Consider the following 23,418-nt stretch of genomic DNA (forward strand, 5'->3'; position numbering starts at 1 on the left):
GGTAATATTCCAAGGATGGGAGGATTTTGAATTTATACAATTCAACAGAGAAGCTGATTCGGGAGGTTTGAAACCAGACAATAAATGAACCAGACAATAACCAGCAACCACTCGTGTTCTTAGACTTCAGTGGAAAAATAATGGTGGCTAGTTTGGCAGCATATTGTCCATAAAACCTAAGCAGAAGCTGATCGGATTTCTCACTCTCCTCAGACTGATATTTATCTCCAGTCTCTCCCTCAGCCTCTAAAAAACTAGGCATTCATTTCTACTCAAGATGCTATTTTACATTCACCCATTTACTAACCCTGTATACAAATCTTAAATCTGTCCATCCATGGAATATTGTTCACACATTTGGGGAAATGCACCTAAAACCTTTGTAAAAATGTTTGACGCTATCCAGAGAAGAGCAATTCAGCTCATAGATAATCCTTCCATCCCAGACTTGTTTCAACCTCTCTCTCTCAGGTGCATACTATTACAGCTCTGTGTCTCCACTATTCCAGCAAACTAGCAAATATCATTCCTCTGATTTCTGTTGAACCTGTCAAAACAAGAGCAGCTGCTGCTCAACATCCTTTTTCAGTACAACTGCAAACACATGAAACCTGATTCTCCTCTTCCTCATTTATTCCATCTACTTCTGTCCTCTAGAACAGCCTTCCTCATAATGTGTTTCCCAACAACTACAAGCTCCAGCTCCTCAAGAAAAATAATCTCTTCTTTTCCAATCCTCACCTGCATCCCACACATGGCACTGATGTGCTATGTGTGGTTTAAATTTAAAAAATATAAAATTAAAATAAATAAAAAAACTGAACATCCACGAGAGAGAGCAACTGGAGAAATCTCAGAAGGAATCATCAATCAATGAAACTGACCTTTTCTGGATAGCATCAGTATTGCAGGGAGGTTTTAAGTGCATCACCACAAATGTACAAATGTGGGAGTAGTATTCCAAGGAATGGAGGATTTGGAATTTATACAGTGCCAGTAGTTATACAGTAAGAAGTAATGTCTTGAGCAGCAAAATACACCTAGTAATTTTGGAGGGTGAAGAAGCTATGTCTAAGATGTGGTGCTTGTGCTAGGAAAAGCTGGAGGTAAAAAAAGTCAGCCCAAGAGGAGAAACTAATCATGTTCTGAGATCTTGGTAATATCAAAAGTAAGGAAAAGTGATGTGACAGCTTTCTTATGAGAAATAAGATAAGATCGTATTCTGGTAGCACTAAAGTTTATAAGATTATCCTTGCTTCATTGAGATGATGACTGATTTTTCTAGCATTATATCCCATTTAGTGCAGGGCCCACTGTAATGATATAATGATGTGACTTTGGGAGGCCGAAACTGGCTTGTTGCAGAGTCTGACGTTGGGGAGAACTGTATGAAGGTGAAAGACAATCACCAACATCCATGTTGGTGATTGTCTTTCAGTGATTGTTGGATCATGCCCTAGATGGACTTAAATCCACAGTCTCTTGGCTGGAGAGCAGATATGTTCTGAAACTAATCATGTTCTGAGATCTTGGTAATATCAAAAGTAAGGAAAAGTGAAGTGACAGCTTTCTTGTGAGAAATAAGATAAGATCGTATTCTGGCAGCACTAAAGTTTATAAGATTATCCTTGCTTCATTGAGCCACTTGGCCCTTGTTCCATTGAGAATAACAAGGAAATTAGAGTTTAAGGCACCATTAGGAAAGATTTGAAGATTTGAATGATTGTGCACAACAAGACTTTGTCAAATGAAAAAGAAAATGGAGTGTTCTGTTATCAGCAAAACTACAGGTATCATGTTAGGTCAGTGAGAAGTTATTTATGCGCAGGAGAAAGATGAAAGTGCTGCAAAAACCTGGCATACTCTGGCATTGGTAAAAAACTGAGAGGAAGCCATCAACTGTAACTTACAGCAACCCAGTCTGGACCAGAGCTGATCAAATTCCTCAGGAATGTCAAGTGCAATCACATGAGTTTCTCCACACTTTTCCACATCCCAAAGTGGATGGCTAGGATACTGATTCTTACAAGAATAGTAGAATCCATATTGTTGTTCACTAATTAGCTAGTGAACCTCCAGGTGATCAAGAAAGTTGGACAGTGATGATCTTCTCCATGATTTTTGAAAGAACTGAATTAAGAGCAACTAGACAATAGTTTGATGGTAACTTTTATCACTTTTTTTTGAATGGGCTAAATACTAGCATGTTTACATGCTGAATGAAAGATGCCAGTAAGGTGGGAAAGATCAAAAAGATAATAGAGAATAGGTATTAATTCTGGAGCATACGATTTTAGCACAACAGATGAGAAACATCAGAGTCAGATGACTTGTTGATGTCCCATCTTTTTGGAATTCTTCAAGATGAGACATTAACCAGGACATCTGATTTGTAATGTAGGAAGTAATTTGCCACAATCACCAGTACAAAAACTGGAGGAGAAGGATGATAGAGGTCTGCTGATACTGTGATTGTATCATCAAGATGATTGAGATGTGGGATCAAGAAAGTTGGACAGTGATGATCTTCTCCATGATTTTTGAAAGAACTGAATTAAGAGCAACTAGACAATAGTTTGATGGTAACTTTTATCACTTTTTTTTGAATGGGCTAAATACTAGCATGTTTACATGCTGAATGAAAGATGCCAGTAAGGTGGGAAAGATCAAAAAGATAATAGAGAATAGGTATTAATTCTGGAGCATACGATTTTAGCACAACAGATGAGAAACATCAGAGTCAGATGACTTGTTGATGTCCCATCTTTTTGGAATTCTTCAAGATGAGACATTAACCAGGACATCTGATTTGTAATGTAGGAAGTAATTTGCCACAATCACCAGTACAAAAACTGGAGGAGAAGGATGATAGAGGTCTGCTGATACTGTGATTGTATCATCAAGATGATTGAGATGTGGGAGTATGGGAGGACAAAGTTGCACCCAAAGGCTTGACAAGGAAGGACTAGAGGGCTCAACTGCAATTTGAATAGGAGCCAAGTTTTCTGCATTTGGCTTTTCCAAAGTCAGACTTGGATGCGTCAAGAGTGTTTTTGCATCTGTTGTGAGCTGCAATGTAGGTTGAGTGTGAAGCTGGAGTTTCGGTCTCAAGCCACTTGCAATATGTTGATTTTTATTTCACAAACTGTCTAGGGTCCACTTGGAGAAACTGATGTTTGGATAGTGGTTAGGAATTGTGAACAGAATGGAATTCCAGTTAGAATTATTTCTGTTATTCAGTCTGAGCAGTGTTTGGACCATTGCAATTTGACAATACTGCAATGGCAAAAGGCCATGAGACAAATGATAAAGAAAACATGGATAAGGTTATCATCTGAGTTACCAAAAGAAGAAATGACATCTACAGTATCTGAATTGACATATGCAAGTAGATGTCAGCTCTTCCTGTGGACCTAGAAAGAATAAATATATAGAGAACATGATGTTCTGTAACAAACAGAGATATAGAGCAGACCACAACTATTTTTTGGAAAAACCTTTGTAATGCAGATGGAATAACTATAAAAGCCCTTTGGTTTTAAAGATGGCCTGGGTTTGAATCCTCCATAAAGCAAGAAATATCCATAAGGAATTTTCACTAAAGATGAGTTACTCATATGCATGCAAAAGGAAGTTTCCTTCTATAAACTAGAGTTCCGCTCTCCCTGTAAAACAAACAAACCAGCTAGTGAACAAATGCAATTAATAGACATAATATACTCACCTAATATTGTCTCAGCATAACTTGAACCAATTAATCGACCAATAATTTTGGCAGTTATGACAGCAAAGTGATATAGAGAGTGCACCCCCCCCAACTGTGGGATGGAAGGCAGTCTCTATATCACTTTGCTCTTATAATTACCATCCTGTGAGAGGAAAAAAATGATTATTATCATTCTTCCACTGTACAAATGATGCATCCCAAAAGAACAATATTACCTTTTTAAATGGTTATGGCAACTGATTGCCTTAAATATGTACACATGGTGTTACCCAACCAACTCACTCTGACAATACTTCTATTTTTAAATCATATTCCAAATTAAGAAATATAACTTATACCATTCCTCAATGATTATGCCCTAAGTCCACAATGAAAAGTACATCATTTGGAAGCATGTATTTTCTTTTACAGGAATTTAGGATAAGTATTTAATTTAAGAAATTTCTTAGTTATCTATCATCTAGATATGTAACTAATAAATTCTTATAAATTTTATTCCGACTTTTATTGGGATGTTACTGTCTGCAATGAAATTACAAATCAGTTTGATGAAAAGGTGTCAGCATTTTTTTTTTTTTTGCTTGTAATATTTTAGTAAGCAAGACTCTAGAATCATCATGTGGTGTATATCCTCAAGAAATATTGTACCAGGTATTATGATATATATATCATTTATTTACATCTTTTTTTAATGTCTGTCTTGAAAGATTGCAAGATGTATAACACATCAGTGCAAATGTAAGGCAAGAGGATAAGGAGAAAGGAAAAATCTTTTTTTTTTCTTTTTTTTTTTTTGAGAAAGACGGAGTAAGGAAAGTTGTTCCAATGAACAGAAATAGATAAAATGAAAGAGGAAAAAGAGAAGTTAGTTTGGTAAGTCTAGAGCTGGACTTCAAATGGGTGTTAATTAGAAGTTGCTCATCTTTTTTTACAGTTTTGGAAGAAAGTGGAGGAAGGATAATGATCAGTTAAGCATAGCAGTGTCCATTAAAGTACCTGTAGAATATGGGTGAGGAAGAAATTGAACATTTATGAAAGAGGACTGGAGTGGATCTAGGAAAGTGAGAAAGAGAGAGATCATCAATTAACTGGACTAACCTCTTTTGAATATAATTAAGCAATCTTAAAGAGGATTTGGGTGCATCACCACATATGCAAAAGCAGTATTTCATGGTTGTTCAGATTTGGGATTTATACAGTGTTAGCAGTTGCACAGGTGAGTAGTAGTGCCTTGAGTGGAAAAATACAATGAGGTCTTTGGCAACTGCAGAAGCTATGGGTAAAATGTGTCTGTGCCAGGAAAGACTTAAAGTGTAGGTTACCCTGGAGATCTCATCATTTATGAATATCTTGGGTATTACTGAAAGTTGGGGGAGGTTATGAGGTCTGTCTTGATTATTAGATATCAGTTATTAGCTCTGAAATTTACAAGGCTGTCCATGCCTCAACAAAGTATAACAAGGAGATCAGAGTTTAGGAAATTGGTTATGACAGGTGTTAAAGCTTCTGATAATTCAGCAACTACAGAATTGGTCAAATGAAAATGAGGAATGGAGAGTTGGAGAGTACTGTCATCAGCAAAGCTATGGATAGGATTTCAAGTGTGCAAGCAGGTAATTATTTACAGGACAGAGAGTGAGTGAAAGTATAGAGTCCTTAGGCACTTCAGTATCGGTGGGAAAATATGAAAGGAGGAGACTGGAGACTAAATTGCATAGAAGGTAGACTGGTATGGTGGTCTGCTGAGCAGATCTCTGTGCTAGACCTGATCAAATGCCTTAGAAATACTGAGAGCAACCAAGTTAGTTTCTCCAGCCATATCATAGCTTGAGTCCAAAGGTGGGTGGTGTGTGCTAGATCAAAAGTGACAAAATCCATATTGCTTGTCACTAATTAGCTGGCTAGCATCCAAGTGGTGAAGAAGTTTACTGCTGATGACCTCTTCCATGATTTTTGAGAGAAACGACATGATAGTTTGTTGTCAGTATGAAACTAGATCATTCTCATAATTCATGCCTCAATCTTTGCTTGTTCAACTATGAAGGGAGGTTGAATTAAAACTTCGAGAAAGCAACACACAGTGAAAAATCATCACTGGAATTTAATAAGCACCACAATCATTCATCCTTAACTATCAGTTATTTGCCTTTATCAAACTTTCCTAAGGTTTATAATTTAATATATCATATCCAAAAATAACATCTCTATTCCCAATCATTTTCTATAAAACATAATTGTACAACTTATACTAATCACAAAGTTCATATGTATAGCAGTGACCATGCAAATCATACTGAACAACTGCTGTTAACAGAAGAAACATGTTCCACTCATTTGGTTCCCTCTCAAAACTGATAACTCATATTCAATGAGCTAAGTTGAAGAAGATATTAAGATAGCTTTTAATCTTTGTATCCCAAAATGCAATCAGCCTATTCAAATCATCCTGCATGCTCTCTACAAATAGAGTAGTGAACAAATTAATTCAAACAAGCCAAATTTGCATCAAGTTTTTGGTTTTGGTTTGATTTGATTTTTGTTTCTATTCACTGTTTTGGTTGAGTGCTGTATGTTTTAACTGTCTCTACGATGTTTATTAATAGTGTTGCACATTTTTTAATAGTGTAAACAAGTTGACATTCATAGTTTTTTTCATTTTGTGTGGCTATGAAATGGATTCATTTCCAAGAAAGCATTCAAAAAATATGTACTCTTTCTGAGCACACATTCATGACTCAAAGACAAATTGCCGGTGAGCATGGTGTTGATTTGGATACTGTTAATGTGATTTTAAAGAGGCTAAAGGAGACAGATACCTTTTTCTCCTGACAGAAGAGGAAAATGTGAGTGAAAAATGAAAACTTCACTTACTCAAGATTGTTTGCTTGTTAGGAAAAATAAAATGAATCCAAGATTTTCTGCTGTAGACTTAAATAGAGACTTGGTAGTTAGTGGAATTAATGCTTCTGACATGACAGTCCATCAAAGACTGTTGGAAGTAGGGAGAGCTGCCCACGGACCAAAAAAGAAACAACTGTGGATGAAGGCTATGCAGAAAAAAAAGCTCCAGTGGGCAAAAGTGTATAAAGATATGACTGTTGAGGAAGTGAAAGAAGGTCATATTCTCAGATGAGAGCCATTTCTTTGTCTAAGGAGAGCGAGTACCCTATGTTCTCAAATCAATGGCTGAGAAGACTTCTTCTCAGCCATTGATCAGCCATCTTCAACAAGCTCCAAAACATCCAGCTAAACACCTAGGACCATCAGGTTTTACACATGACAGTCCGGATCACTTGTGCCTGTTGATGGTATGATGAAAAGTGACCAATACATAAAAATATTGAAGAAAAGAGTGATCCCACAGATCCAGAAAGACAAAGAACTCATCTTCCAACAGGATCTCGCTCCATGCCACACTTCAAAAAAAGTGAAAGAGTTCCTCAAAAATCACAACATTCAATTGCTTCAGTGGCCAGATAACTCTCCTGACATTAACCCAATAGAAACTTTGTGGGCCACAGTGGAAAAGAGACTTGGAAAATTAACTTGTGATACAAACGATAACTTAATACAATCTATTATAAAAGTATGGTTTCGAGATGTAGAAATAAGAAAAATGTGTTCTAGTCCACGTTTGAAGTCATTGAGTTCCCTTGACCTACCCATTCTGCTCGTACTTCTTATCACTGAACAACACACAGCTCTTTGCCTCCTTTTATACCAGTAAGTGAGATCATAGTGACATATAGATGTCAGTTTACGAATTACAGAGGGAGTGTCTGAATACTTTTGATCAGATAATGTATAACCAAAAAGCCAGCACATATGTAACAATGGGAAACTGATATAGTAGCCTCCTATGTTTAAATAGGACAGAAGATCACAGTAAAAGGAGGCTGTGAAAAAGAAATTACATGGAGAATTCAACTTAGTATTACCATTCAAGATGGTGGGTGCAGTACTTGGTTGATGAAATTGTTGAATCTAAGTCTCGGCTCTGGCAAGATTTCAAGGGAGTGGAAAGAGGGTAAAATAGCTCCATTGCATAAAGGTGGCTCCAAGACAGAAGTGGCAAATTACAGACCAATTAGTATATCAGGAAAGGTGATTCAAGTATGTGAAAAGTTGGTTAAAGGTAAAATCCAAGAATGGGTAGAAAGGAATATGACACTCTATGATGGGCAGCACAGCTTTAGTAATTTGTCAAATTTTATAGTAGAGTGACAGCAGAATTAGATAAGGGCAGTGGCTATGCTATAATATTGCTGTACTTGGCAAAGGCATTTGACAGAGTACTGCATGGAAAACTATTAATTACAGAAGATGTAGCAAATGGGAATGGATAAGCAGCTAGTGGCATGGATGGGGGTGGGGTGGAGGAGCTGATTATGCTGAAGTGGAATCTAAAAGAAGGAGGGTAACTGGTGGAATGCCTCAAGGATCTGTACTAGGGGCCATTACTCTTTAATTTGTATATTAATGATATAGGGAAAGATTTAAGAGGGGGTATAAATCCCCCCGAATTAAAGGTATTCCTTTAAGACCGATAGTAGATGGAAGAGCCTCTCCGACCTCGAATTTGGCAAAACACCTCACCAACATGATTTTACCATACATAGGAAAAACAACATCTTTCATTAAGAATGCACATTTTATTGAGAAGGTAAAAGATATATGCATAGGACCTTCAGACATCTTAGCAAGTTTGGATATAATCAACCAAATGTACCCAGAAATGAAACAGTGAATCTCCTTGAAGACCTTTTTCCTCTGGACATCGTAGAACTTTATAAACATTGCTTAAAAAATACTTTTTTCATGTATCAAGACAAATTTTGGGAACAAAAAAGGACTGGCTATTGGCTCCCCCCCCCTCTCCCCGGCTTTAGCTAACCTATATATGGAACATTTTGAAAATAATGCTTTAAACAATTATCATAAAAAAGTGAAAATTTGGCTATGGTATGTAGACAATATTTTCATCATATGGTCAGGAACAACAGAAGAACTAACTGCTTTCAAAGATTACCTGAATAATATACACAACAACATAAAATTTACTTTGGAACAAGAAGAACATAAAAAAACTTCCCTTTCTTGATATCCTAATAGAAGTCAATGAAAAAGATAATAAATTATCCTTCTCCATCTATAGAAAACCCACCAACACAGGAAGATTTCTTAATGTGGCCTCACACCACCACTGCTCGCAAAAAATAAGTTTAATTAAAACCAGGGACAGAGCTTATAATATTTCCAGCACAGAAAAACAGAGAAATGAAGAATTTCAATACTTAACACAGATCCTCAAAAAAAAATCGTTATGAATCTAAGACAATAAAAAGAATCCTCAACACACCTCCTACAAGCATTTCACAAAAGCAAGATTTCAAGAACGCAATCACTCTTCCATACATCAAGAATGTTACAGACAAAATGGCCAAATTACTAAACAAACATAACATCAAAGTTGCTTTTCTACCTCTGGAAAAAATCATCCTTTAAAAAAACCAGGTGTTTATAAGATTCATTGTTCCTGTGGCATCTGCTATGTAGGCCAGACGGGAAGATCAGGGGAAATTCACTTGAATGAACACCAAAAAGATGTACAAAAAAGAAGAGAACATAAATCAGGTCTAGCATACCATACAACTTCCACTGGCCATAATATGCTCTGGCAAAAAACAAACATGTCTTACATTGAAAAAAAATTGTTACATAAGAAAATTTAAAGAAGCTGCAAACATGCTTAGAATTCCAACGCAACGCAACAAAAACCATGGCCTAATTCTACACCAAGTTTGGTCAGCATTGATAAAAATATACCCAAGTCAGACCTCGGACAATGTAAACGTGAACAGCAGAACGTGACAGCATCCAGCATTGTACTGAATCTGCATTCGGATATTTAATTTAATGAACAATTAGATGGCCACAACTGCATAGAATGAACTATTTTGAGTAATTTCTCATTTCTTGTGTTTAAACTTTTAGTTACCTTTGACCCCTGAAGATGTAAGTCAAACGACTTATGAAACTTGTCGGTTTTTTTTATTATTTTTCTTAAACATGTGGTCCAATTACCGGAATCTTTCTTATGAACTGCTAAACCACAGAAACCTACACCTACAAAAAGTAATGTAGGTATCCTGCAGGATGATTAAAATAATTTGGCATAATGGGTGAAGGATAATGATTCTCAATTTAATGCTGCAAAATATAACATTAGGCACTTCAGGTTGAAAAGGTTAGAAATTGTGTATCATATTGATAGTACTAGAAATTAATGATGCTAAGGACTTGTGGATAATTGTGGACAGACAGTTGAAGTTCAGAGGTCATATAAAAAATTGGCAAATGAGCCCATTGGATTACTAGGATGTTGAAAAAACGCACTAACAAGTAAAGATAGGGAGGTTATTATTCCTCTTTATAAGACTATGACACAGCCACATCTTTTGACTACTATGCACAAATTTAATAGCTCTGGATTCTTGGGGAGATCATGAGGTGATAGAGTGGATACAAAGATGATAAAAGTGGTAGGTTTATGGAATGCTTCCTATGAGGATAGATTACAGGTGTGTGGGATGCAAAGTTTAGTGAAAAGGCAAGAAAAAAGAAGACATCTGAAACTTATAAATTACTAAAGTTTCTATAAGATTGACAGAAAAAGAATTTTTCAATATATGTAAATAGAGAAAGAACTGGGGGGAGGTCACTACTAGAAGTTATATAAAAGTGTGGTTAGTAAAGGTGTACAGACTAGATTATTTGCTTGGAGAGTGCTGAATGAATGAATGGAATGGACTGCCAGGAGTAGTTGTGAGTGCCCTAATAGTAAATGAGTTTAAGGAGAGGTACGACAGGTATTGTATGTATAAAAATTGGTGTGCGTCTATCACGAGTGATACCTGACTCCATGGAGATATCTAAATAATAATAATGATGTTCTCATTCTGTCATTCATTCCACAATAAGTTTTTCTAGTCATTTTAATCTTTCATGTTTTTAACCATTTACTTTTTAATGTATATTCTTTTATATTGATGATTTGCATTTCTTTCCAAATTTTAAATATGCATATTCTTTTATTTGGTTATCAGCACGATTTAATCTACTGTCGGTACAATAAGTTTTTAGCTAATGACAATAAAATAGATGACATCTTACCTTCAGTATAGCCCCAAGATATGATTTTACTGCTACCTAAAAATATAATATTGCTATTTTCAATTTTTTACTTTTCGATTCATATTAGCACATATTTTATAATTTTTATGCCTTAATTATTAAATTACAGGATTCCAGCCAAAGAGCTTAACTAAATAGGGTTTCCTACATATTTTTCTTCTCAATATGGTATTCGTTTTTATCCTGCTTAAAACTGGTGTTCAATTCCTATATCAAATCTCTTAAAGTGATAACAGGATAGGAAAGTTAATAACAGTTTTCTGATTAATCAAAAACACATTTGCTCATTACAACTTATAACCTTACTGAAAAACCATTCCCTAGATTTGAAGTGTTCAATAGTAGCTCACTATCATTTTGGAAATGCATCTCAAGCAAATCTTGGCATTCTTACATATCTAAGAAATATAATCCTGTTTTCATTAATTCCTTTTGATGTGTTACTTGCTTTTATCCTTCTCAAAATTTAAATAGTAATCATCTCTATTTCAAATCAACATTGACTTGTATCCGGAGATAATGCCGACCACAATAACCTAATCAATATGCTCAATGTTCTGCTGCTATGTTGTGTTAATAATGATAATAGTAATCAGTACTTTGAATAGAAAATTAGCAGGATTTTATCATTATGTTAGGGTTTTTTTTTTAACCTAGTCAGCTACCCTTTGTTTGAAAAGCCCTAGGAGAGAATTTATTTAGGACATGAAGAAGCTTTATAATGGCATTTAAACTAGATAGTCTGATATAATCTAGAAGGTTTTTCTTCTAAAGAAACTTGGGGTTTCATCCTGTAAAGCAAAAATGATCAGAAGAGCATGCAATTAACAGAAATAATACACTGACCTTTTAAACTTTAGCAAATCAAAACTAAAACAACCTTAAAAAGAATAAATAAATAACTTTTTCAATGATCGTGACAAATCTCCCACATGATACTCTCCTGTTTATAATCAATTTATAATTTTATGGGCTTTGCACTGCTCAAGAAAACAAAATTTCAAGAATAATGACCAGCTGCACTTGAAATAACAAATGATTTTCCAACCCATTTAACCTACCAACTATTTTTAATGTATTATTATTATTATACAGGTATTTCCATGGAGTCAGAACTCATTGCAGGAGATCTATTATTCACACACCACTAGCCATTATACACACAATACCTATCATACCTCTCCTTAAACTCATTCACTGATGAAGCACTCACGACCATCTCTGGAAATGCATTCTACCCCATTCACCACCCTCCAAGCAAAAAATCTAGTCCTAACACCCTTGCTAATCACACTCTTACACAATTTCCACTGGTGACCCTTTGTTCTCTCCCTTCCTGCCATCCTAAAAAAAAAAAAAGTCTTCTGTATCAATCCTATAAAACCCCTTTAAAAACTTATATGATTTTATCAGGTCTCTCCTTTTTTGTCAGCTAGTTTTTGAAGCCCACAGACCATCAACCTATTCTTATAAGGAGCATTTCATAGACCTCCTACAATTTTTGTCATTCAGCTCTGAATCCTCTCCACCACTTGATCATACCCACAGAATCTGGGTGTCCAAATCTGTGCCCAGTAGTCCAGATGCAGCCTTATTAAAGCCTTATATAATGGTAACAATAACCTCTCTATCCCAACTTGTTAGTGCATTCTTCAACAACTACGTAACGTGATGTTTTGGTTACTTCTGGAACCTCTAAACTTCAACGCCATGTCCACAATTACTGCCATGTCCTCATCAGTTTCCTACAATTCAGTTCCATCAACATAGTACATAGCTTGTGATTTCTTCTCAATGTGCATCACCTTACACTTGAGCACATTAAACTGGCAACCATTTATCTTTACCCATACTACTAATCCATTTAAATCTTCCTGCAGGATTTTTACATCATCTTCATTTAACACTGCTTCTAAGTTTAGTATCATCAGCAAACAACTGAATATTTCCTGTAAAATCATTGATATACAAATTAAACAACAGAGGACCACTGGTCATCTGCTTTCTCCTGGAGACTCAACTCCTCCATAAATCATTCTTTGATATCTGTCCATCAGCCACCCTCTAATCCAAATCACCAGATTCATATCCATTTGCATTTTGCTCCAATTTTTGCAATAGAGTTCCATGTGGAATCTTGTCAAATGCCTTTGCAAAGTCTAATATTAATGAGTAGCTTTCCCTTATCTAACTTCATCATCACTTTATTATAAAAAGTAAGCAAATTAATAAGGTAAGACCTGCTCTTCACAAAATCATGTTGTCCCTTATAGGGTATCATATTCCTATCTACTCAGTCCTGAATTCTGCCTTTCACCAATTTATCCAATGCCTTAACCACCACTCTGGAAATGCTGATTGACCTATAATTAGCTACTTCTGTCTTAGAGCATCCTCTATGCAGTGGGCCTATTTTGTCCTCTTTCTACTCCACTGGCACCTTATTAGTACTGAGGCTTAAATTAAACAGCTTGGTCAGATGAGCTGATAATTCCCTTGCACATTCTCATAATACACAGACCAGTATACCATCTAATCCCATGGCTGTGTTTGCATTGAAGTTCTGCAATATTTTAAGCACTTTCATTTCTTCAATCTCTATTCACCAATCAACCAATGTTACATCTGGCATTACAACTACACCACTTGGATGGTATACCCTGCAAAAATGCTGACTCAGTAATTCAACTATTTGGTTTGCTTCTGTTACCTCTCTACTATCAGTACTTTTTAAAAGTCATCCCTCCTTTTACCTGCCACACAGCAAAAGAACTCTTTAGGATTTCTTTTGGCCCAGCTAGCTTTCTATCATAATTAGCTCTCATCTTCCTTACCATACATGTCACCCTTCTTTGCTTGTGCCTTGTACTGCTCATAGGCATGCTGATCATCTTTTTGTTTATCACAATCTTTTCACAATCCACAATCTTTTCTTTGTATGGAACTCCTGCTTACTGAAGCTATTCATTCATCTAACTCCTACCTGATTTATCCTTTTGACTCTGGATATACATTCTTATACTGCTTTCTTCAAATACCCCTTGATCATCTCCCACAAACATCTCTCCCCTCCAAATTCTTATGTCTTGGCACTGCTGAAAGCTGACTTCTCAGTTTGTCATAATCAACTGCTTTGTAATTCTACATATATCCCATCTTAAGAGAAAATTCTGTATGTCTGGCAATCTCCTGGATCACTTCATAATCACTTTCTTCAAGCTGAGACAGCATAGTTAGACTGGTTAGTGTTATGTTCACTGATGCTATAATCAGATCCAGCATGCTCAAACCTCATGTCCCCTCCATTAAATGTGGCCTCAGGTAATTATCTCTCAGCAGCTGTATAAATTCCATTTCCTTCCCTGCCTGTAACCACTCCTCCAAATACTCATAGTTGAAATCCCTATAATAATTACTCAACCTGTACTCATCATGCTAACTTGCCAATGAATATCATCAACATTCTCCCTTATACTCCCCCTGGATTATAGCAGAAACCAATTACATATTTCATCCTGTTGGCCTCTATCTCACACCAGATAGCCTCAAATGAACTGCCCTATCAATCCCTGTTCCCCCCCCCCACACACACACACCCCAATGTACTTCTACTCTTTTTAGCTTCAATTCTTTTGCTATCATTAGCAAAATCCCTCTCTCAATCCTGTTCCCTCTGTCTTCTCTGAAGACAACATATTCCTTGCATTCTATTCCTGTGACCATATCATCCTCAGTCAACAAAGTCTCACTAATGCCCATAACATTTGGCCAAGTGGAGCTAACTAACCACTAACAAATGACAAAAACTCCTCACCCTTATTTTGAATACTTCTGGCATTAGTATGCATAAATTACAATACCCCACCCCTTTCATTTATTGCTACATTCAAATCATGTGATCAGTCTCTCACTTACTAACCTCTAGGTTGTCTGGACAGGTGCTCACCTGAACCTCCCCACCCACAAACATTCTAGTTTCCCTGACTCTGCACTATAATCATATTTCATTTCTTACATAATATATAAACTATGCCTTTACCAATTACTCAAATATATATATAAAAGTAAGAAACTTAGAAGAAAAACATAAACCATTCCAAATATATAATAGCAGTGAAATTAGTTTTCTATTCTACTTTACCATTGTCTGAACTATTGTCATCCAAAACTACCACCATTTTTGAAAGGGAATTCACTACTCCTTGTTGCTCTTCAATCTGATCTTGGAGTTTCTGAAATAATTAATTTTTTAAATAATAATTTTCATTAACTGAAGCATGTAGACATTTTAATCTAATTAAGAACAGTGGGAAAAGGAAGAGAGATTTTGATATGCTTATTTAAATGAAATAGGTATTCCCCCCCCACCACCACATATTTATGCAAACTGTGTCTCTTATTTGAATTTAAATAAGTATCATCATGCATTGATTACATTCCTTCCAATTATTATAAACCAATATGTTGTTTTTTAATTTTTATTTCTACATCCAATATACACTACAATTCAACATCACATTCATTCTTAACAATAAACTAATAATTAATCAATTTATTTTAAATTTAATTGGATTTTAAAAAATTAGCTTTTTTTTTTACTTTCACTCATGCCTCTACATTTAAAGCTGGTAATTTATTATTATTATGATTATTACATGACACCTCCAAGGAGTCCAGACTCCTCAAGGGAGGGCATCTACTCTACAACTCTCTGTCTCCACCACTCAATCCACCAACTACAGCTACATAATTTAGTTCCCACCTTGCTTTATTATTTATGTAATTATTAAATAATGGTTACTGTCCTTTTGCATTTTAATATAAGAATTCCTACCAATTTGAGAAATCAGAAATTCTTGCCGGCCTGGTTGGCTGAGTGGATAGTGTGTCTGTTCTCCAGCCAAAAGGCTGCGGGTTCGAATCCCACCGTGGGCATGGAGGTGCCCTCCCTCGATGAGTCCTTGGACTCCCTGGAGTTGTCAATTTTTTTTTTTTTTTTTTTACATTTTTTACACTCCATATATACAATAACAATAGATATAATTACTCTATTTAATAATTTTTTTTAATAAAAATATTTTTTTCTATTATCATCACACAGAGTATTTACATATGTACAATTAAGACATGTTACATTTTCTGCTCTGTACAAAATTCTGTACGCAGTTTAAAGTACCTTATTTCTTTTTAATATTTTTTTTCTTTACATATAAATACATAATTTTTTTCATATTAGAATCGTCATTTATTATTACACACGGTACTGACATATACAGGGTGTTCGGGATAAATTTGACATATTTATAATTAATTATATTTTTCCGTAAGTTACATGTATTAACACACACTTCTCTTCATTTAAAAGTTTGGACCCTTCTTCATTCACATACAAGATGTCAGAAAGGATGGATAGCTGGAACCCACCTGAATCATGGAAGAGAATAACTTGTATCATGATGATTCGTGCCCGCCATCAAAATAAGGATATTACGACTGCTGCCCAATGCTCCCTGAATACAGTAAAAACAATCAGGCATGAACTAGAGACTTGCAATGGTGACTACGAGGATGTAGCAAGAAGAAAGATCCCTAGCAGACGATCTGATTGCGTTCGTACAGCAGAATTCCTCGCAAATCTGCAGGAACAGGTGTTGAAGAACCCTGGCATTGGAATTCGGGCTTTGTTCGTGGAGTTGCTAACTGTAGTCAAGCCCTGGATAACAAGGGTAGCCAATGGTAGGCCGTATGTATGGCAGAAGGATTCGGCCCCTTGCCACACCTCTGGGAAAAGTCAAAAATGGTTGTCTGAAAATTTCTACGACTTCACCAGTCCAAATGTTTGGCCTCCAAACTCCCCAGACCTTAACCCCATGGATTATTTTGTATGGGGCGCAGTTGAAAAAGACACCAATCGCACTTCCAGTAATACAAAAGCCCAGTTAATGGATAAAATTAAAACAGTTTTTGCGGCCCTTCCCAGGGAGACTGTAGCATCAGCTTGTTCGAGGTTCCGAAGCAGAATTGAAGCTGTGATCGATGCTAATGGTGGTTATTTTGAGTAAATCTTGTTGATAGTATTGTAATTAACTCTGCCTGTAATGTTTTTTTGTCAATTCATTAAATTTAATAGATACAAAGAAGATTTTCTTTTTCCTTACGAAACTGTCAAATTTATCCCGAACACCCTGTACATTACAATAATTTGCAGTCTGTGATTATGAGGATTAGTTGAATGAGGCAGGCTAATCCCCCCTACATCGAAACTAGAGAGTAGGATTAGCCTTCACTATTTATGTTGTTTGGTACTGTATATGGATGGAATGTAGAAGTTGGATGCTGGTGATTTGTCATGTGTACATATGTGTTAATGCTATATATTAACTGTGTTGGTATAGTTTCCAGAGTTCCTGTTTTAATGTTCTGTAGTTGTCTATGTGTTTTAAATTTCTTGGTAGGTTGTTGAGTAGCGTGGGTATCAGATGCAATCTCACAAAAGAACTGTGCGAGTTGTTGAAGGATCTAGGGATGTAAAGAGTTGCTGTGGGTCATGTTATGTGATATGTGTCTCTTGTTACAATAGGTGATGTTGAAGTAATTTCTTAGTAACATTATGTAGTGTTTCATATTTTTAATGCTCAGGATTCTGTGTGTCGCCATAAGTCATCATCATCATCAAATTCCTGCCATGTACTCTCAAGGGGTGTACAGGATATGACAGTACTACATGAAAAAATTACATCATTACTAACTTCCTATCTACAATTTTCCTCCAAATCAGTCTGTTACTTGTCAAGACTTCAACATTATCAGATCTTATATTTCTATCGTCTAAGGCACTTTGTACCGTATCAATCCACCTATATCTTGGTCTTCCTCTGGGTCGTTTTCCTGCCAACCTGGCAGAGAACACTTGTTTTGCTAATCTTTCCTCTCCCATTCTATTTAAGTGACCGTACCACCTGAGATTAGCTCTGCTAACGCATTCCTGGATGCTGACAATGTCAAGTTCTTTCCTAATATCCTCGTTTTTAATATGATATTGCCATTGATGCCATCTGTTCACGCCTCTAATCTTTCTCAGGACTCTCATATCTGCGGTCTCTAGTCTTTGGTCAAGTGTTTTACTTCTGACCCAGCTCTCAGATCCATAAGTTAAAACTGGTTTGAACACTGTCTTGTATACAGCTAATTTAGTGTTCCGACTAATTTCTTTCTTATTCCATATGAATTTATTCAATTGACTTCCCACACTACCAGCTTTGCTGATTCTGTTGTCTATTTCTATATTTAATTTACCATCTTCAGTAAAAATCGTGCCTAAGTAGCTGAAATGTTTTACTTGTTCCACAGGTTCTCCATTCACAACACGGTTGACATTTTCAATGATTCTGCCTATTTTCATTGTCTTTGTCTTTTTATTGCTGACCTTCATACCATATCTATTACAACAGCTATTCAAATTAGTAAGAGAATCTTGCAGACTTGTAGCGGATTTATTTAGAAGTATAACATCATCCGCATAAAGCAAAGAGCTGACATTAACATCTCCAATTTTGATATCAGGTTTAATATCAAATTCCTTCATAATGTGATCCATATAGATAATGAATAACAGAGGGGATAATGTACATCCTTGTCTCACACCAGATTTAACATTAAACCATCTTCCTGTACTTCCTTCAATTCTAACTGCTGACTTACAACTCAAATAAAGACTAAGTATTGCTTGATATAATGCCCCATTGACACCATATAACTGCAGCGTATTGAATAGCTTCTCTCTTGGCACCTTGTCATATGCCTTTTCCAAATCGACAAAATTTAAATACAGATCTTTGTTGTATTCCCCTGCTTTCTCGACTATTTGTCGTAAAGTGAAGATCTGATCCTGACAGCCTCTATTTGGCCTGAATCCAGCTTGTTCTTCACCAAGCTTTTCTTCCACAATTCTTCTCAACTGTTTCTCAAGTATACTTGCACTAGATCTTGCCAGGAACACTCAGTAGGGAAATACCTCTGTAATTCTCACATGCAGTTTTATTTCCCTTTTTATATATGGGTACTATGAGAGCTATACTCCAATCATCGGGAATTCGTCCCTCTGTCCAGGCTTTCTGAACCATGCAGTGCAGCCACTGTAAGACTTTTATACCACCATACTTCAGCATTTCTGGTCGAATATCATCTACTCCTGCTGCCTTTCCACATTTCAAGCTTTTGATGGCTTTTTCTACTTCAAGTATGGATATGTATTCCTGACTGCATGCCTGGTGAGTGTTTTTTATCACTGTGCTGTCATCACTGCTTGTTTCATTTAGAAGTTTTTCAAAGTAATTACTCCATACTTCAAGGATATCTTTTTCTCCTGTTTTCATGTCATCTTTATCATCTCTAACTCCTTTTACAGCACTCTTTCCTAACCATTTTAAACCATTCCTAAGCTTCTTCAACAACCTCCAGAAAGTTTTGCCACCTTCTTGATATTTATTTTCTATATTCTTGCCAAAGTCCTCCCATGACTTTTGTTTAGCTAGTTTTACACACTGTTTAGCTTTCTTACATTTGTCTCTGTATTCTGTAAGAGTAAAAGTTGACTTATTTGCCAGGAACTTTTGATATGCTTTCTTCTTTTCCTTCACTGCCTCTTTAACTTCTTGTGTCCACCAGGGAGTTCTGATTTTTTTATCCTTGCACAAAACCTCACCACATGCCTCTCTGGCAGAATCAATCAATGTTTTCTTCAGAGTTTGCCACTGAATCTCCAAGGTGTGATTCCTGTTCTCAACCTCTTTCATTTTCTTTTCAATAATCTTTCTGTATTTTATAATACAGTTCACATCTGAGAGCTGCTCAACTTTTATTCGCTTTAAAACTTTCTTACATGTTATTCTTTTCAATATGAAATTCAATTTTATCCTGCTCAAGACTAAATAGTGATCACTTCCAATTTCAAATCCTCTGTACACTCTGGTGTCCTGCACCAGGGAGAAAACATCACTATCAACAATAACATAGTCAATGAGACTTTTCTTATTCCTAGCCTCTTCTCTCCATGTGAATTTGTGCACATTTTTATGTTGGAACATGGTGTTAGTAATAACCAGTCCATGTCCTGAGCAGAAATCCAACAGATATTTGCCATTATTATTAGCTTTGCTCTTTTCTCCAAATTTTCCCAAAATATTTTTGTATCTCTCACAATCATTTCCTACTCTGCTATTTAGATCCCCAACAAGGACCAACTTTTCCTTTTTCATTGTGTCAGTTGCTTTTTCTAAACCCCCAAAAAATTCTTCCACTTCTACCTTAGTAGAACCTTCTGTGGGACCATAGGCACAAATAGGTCTCATCGTCCAGTTCCCCATTCTCATATTTGCCCACATTACTCTACTTGAGACTGACTGCCATTCAAGAAAATTAGCCTCGTATTTTGTGTTGAATACTATGGCTACTCCTTCTTTTCCTTGATTGTCATTGCCTGAATATAACATTTTGTATTTATTGATCAGAAAGATCTCACCAGTTCACCCCTATTATGTTGATCTGGTACTTATCTAATTCCTCAGCTAGCTCCATTTCTTTGCCATTCAGGCTTCTTACGTTGATAGTACCGATCTTTAACTCTGGTGATGTTGAGTTGGGGTTTGTTTTCAGATTTGTTCCAGTAGCTGACTTTTTGCTGTTCGCCCTGGTTCCCTGGCGAAAACAACGGGGGCCTTGTTTAACCGGGCGATGCCCCAGCCGGCATGAAATTTTGTCATGTTGTACCATCATTTTTTTATTTTGCCATAAGTGGTTTCAGATATTGACTGTTGTGTATAAGGTCTCCAAATCACTGTTGACAAGATTTTCCTATGTAATAGTTCTAATTTTGTTAGGTGGCTGTTTGATGTGTTTGCGTAGACTGTTATACCGTACCTGAGTAGAGATTCACAGATACCATGATATAGGAGTTTTTTTATGTTAGATGGAATCGTGTTTTACTTGGAAGAGTCTTGCTGTAATGATGTGGAGTTTAGTATGTAGGTAATCTATATATTTTGTCCATTTAAGGTGGCAATCTATGTAAAGGCCAAGGTATTTTGCATGTGTTATGGGTTTGATTTCAGGGCACTGGCAGGTATTTTTGTTGTTAATGCAGTGGTATGTGTGACAGTGTAGCGATAGTGGTGCGGGGAGCATGATTCTTGGATTATGTATTATTAACATCTGTGTCTTGGTGCTGTTGATTACAATTGAGTTTTGGTAGAAGTATGTTGTGATTTCATTTAGGTCTTCTTGTGCTTTGGCAAGAGCCGTACTGATGTCTGCGTGAACTGCTAGTAGTGCGGTGTCATCTGCGTACTGAAATATTTGACTTCGTGTGGCCAGGTTATGAACATCATTAATATATATGTTGAATAGAGTAGGTGATAATATGGTGCCTTGTGAGACACCGTGTTTTAATTGTATACTCCGGCTGTAACATGAGCCTATTTTTGTTACTTTTGTTCTGTTTAAGAGATAGTTCCTAAACCAGGTATGCAGTGTTCCTCTTATCTTGATTGAGTATAGTTTAGTCACTAGTATGTCATGTTCAAGTATATCAAAAGCTTTGGTTAAGTCGAGAGTATAAGGACAGCATACTTGTTTTTATCGAGGGCTTTGTTTATGGCGTTGCCGATGTTTTCTAATAAAGTGATGGTGCTTTTTGTTTCCTGAAAAATGTATTAGTTTTTAGTTTTTGATTGTTATGGAATAATGCCAGTGTCAAATATTATGTTCACAAGTGTCTCAAAAGTATTGGATTTATTTGTTCAAAGTGTGTTAAAAGGTCTGAGTCTTATTTTGTCTATTCCTGGAATCATCTTTGGTTTTAGTTGTAAGAGTGCTTCCTTCAGTTCCTGTTTTGTTACAGGTGGAAAATACATAGTTTGCTGTTCACTTTGTGTTGGTAATTTTTTGTTTATCGTTGGTAGATTATCTTTTTTGAGTTGAGTGATATCGTTTGTGAATGATTGGTTGAATGAGTCTGCTAGTTCCTCTTGGTTTATATCCTGACTGAAGCTTTTTGCAATAAAATCTTGTGCTGTAGTTTTCTTTTTTCAAGTCAATAATTCGTTAAGTATAGCCCACGTTTGCTTCATATTGCGATTATATGCTGTATATTTTTGGAAGGAGTAGTGTCTTTTTGCCCTACGAATTTTTGTTGTTAGTTGATTTCTTGTGTTTTTGTATAATCTTTGTAGTGGAGTGTTAGGGTGACTTTTTTAGTCTTTTCCATAGATTTTCCTTTACAGTAATACTATTTAGAATGTCACCATTTATCCATGGATTAATGTCTGTTTGTCGCCTCATTTGTGTAGGCTTTGTTGCTTTTTTGTATATTTTCGTGAACATTAGTGTTCGAAGTTCTCATATAAAGTTACAGGATCATTTATTTTAAGTAGACAATTCCAGTCTGTATTTTTTACAAGGTTGTCGACAATGCTCTTTAATAATAATAATATGTAGAGAAGCTTCCAAGGATGACCTCTGAGTCCATGGAGGTGTCATATAATAATAATATATTAATATTATATAATAATAATAATGATGATGATGATAATAATATATTATTATACTCAATAAGTAACATTCAAAGTCAAAGAGTAACAAGAAACAAAAAACAGAATAATGTAATCTTCGGCAAATGAGTTCAATTTCGGGCCTATCCAAAGGACTAGAAATTGATTAGATATCATCATAAAATGTGAGATGCCCCTAAAAGTGCCATTTTTCTGGAGTTGAAATGGCATTATATCAGGGAGGCTCAACTTTTCCAGATGTTTCATAAATACTCTTGATATCATATGATGACTGAACCTACTGTTGTTTTCTTGTTCCAAAGTCATTGAATTTCAATCTCCAGATCCCTATACTTGGTCAGTTTTGAATGCACTTTTTCTTCTACTCTACTATCCCCTGGTATTGTCTATTTGAACATAATCTGTTAGACATCACTGTTTGGCTACAGTGATGTAAGGCATATTATGTTCAAAATGTCTATTTGTCTGAATTTTAAAGTCCCTTAATATCTTGGCATTTTCATTTTTATTATTATTGCTATTATTATATGCTGGGACCATTGCTGTTTAATTTATATATAAATGATATAGGAAATAACCTGCAAGGAAATATTCAGTTGTTTGCTGATGATGCGAAATTAGGTAGAGTAATAATTAATCAAGGCGATGTGGAGAGTTTACAGGATGATTTAAATAGGCTGTCAGTATGGGCAAAAAATAATGAGTATCAGTTTAATGTCAAGAAATGTAAAGTTATGCACCTTGGAATAAATAGATTACAAGCCGTTTATCACATTGATGCCACTGTACTCCAGGAAATAGATGAAGCTAGAGATTTAGAGGTGATGGTGGTAGACAGAGAATTCAAGTTTAGAAGACATATTGCTAAGGTAGCACATAAAATTACTTGGCAATTTTTTTGAAGAACACATTAACAAGTAGAGATAAGGA

General features: G+C 35.8%; 1 protein-coding gene across 1 annotated transcript in view; it reads right to left on the reverse strand.

The window, feature by feature from the left end:
* Positions 1 to 23,418, reverse strand: part of Dys (Dystrophin) — a 923,162-nt gene that overhangs the window by 778,953 nt on the left and 120,791 nt on the right. The window contains exon 13 of the mRNA XM_090409612.1: positions 15,063 to 15,153. Within this exon, the coding sequence (XP_090265738.1) occupies positions 15,063 to 15,153 (91 nt within the window). The remainder of the gene's footprint in view (positions 1 to 15,062; positions 15,154 to 23,418) is intronic.

This window comes from Typopeltis vanoorti, chromosome 19, assembly GCF_054136105.1.
Source record: "Typopeltis vanoorti isolate ZY-2024b chromosome 19, IOZ_Tvanoo_1.0, whole genome shotgun sequence".
Taxonomy (NCBI): Eukaryota; Metazoa; Arthropoda; class Arachnida; order Uropygi; family Thelyphonidae; genus Typopeltis; species Typopeltis vanoorti.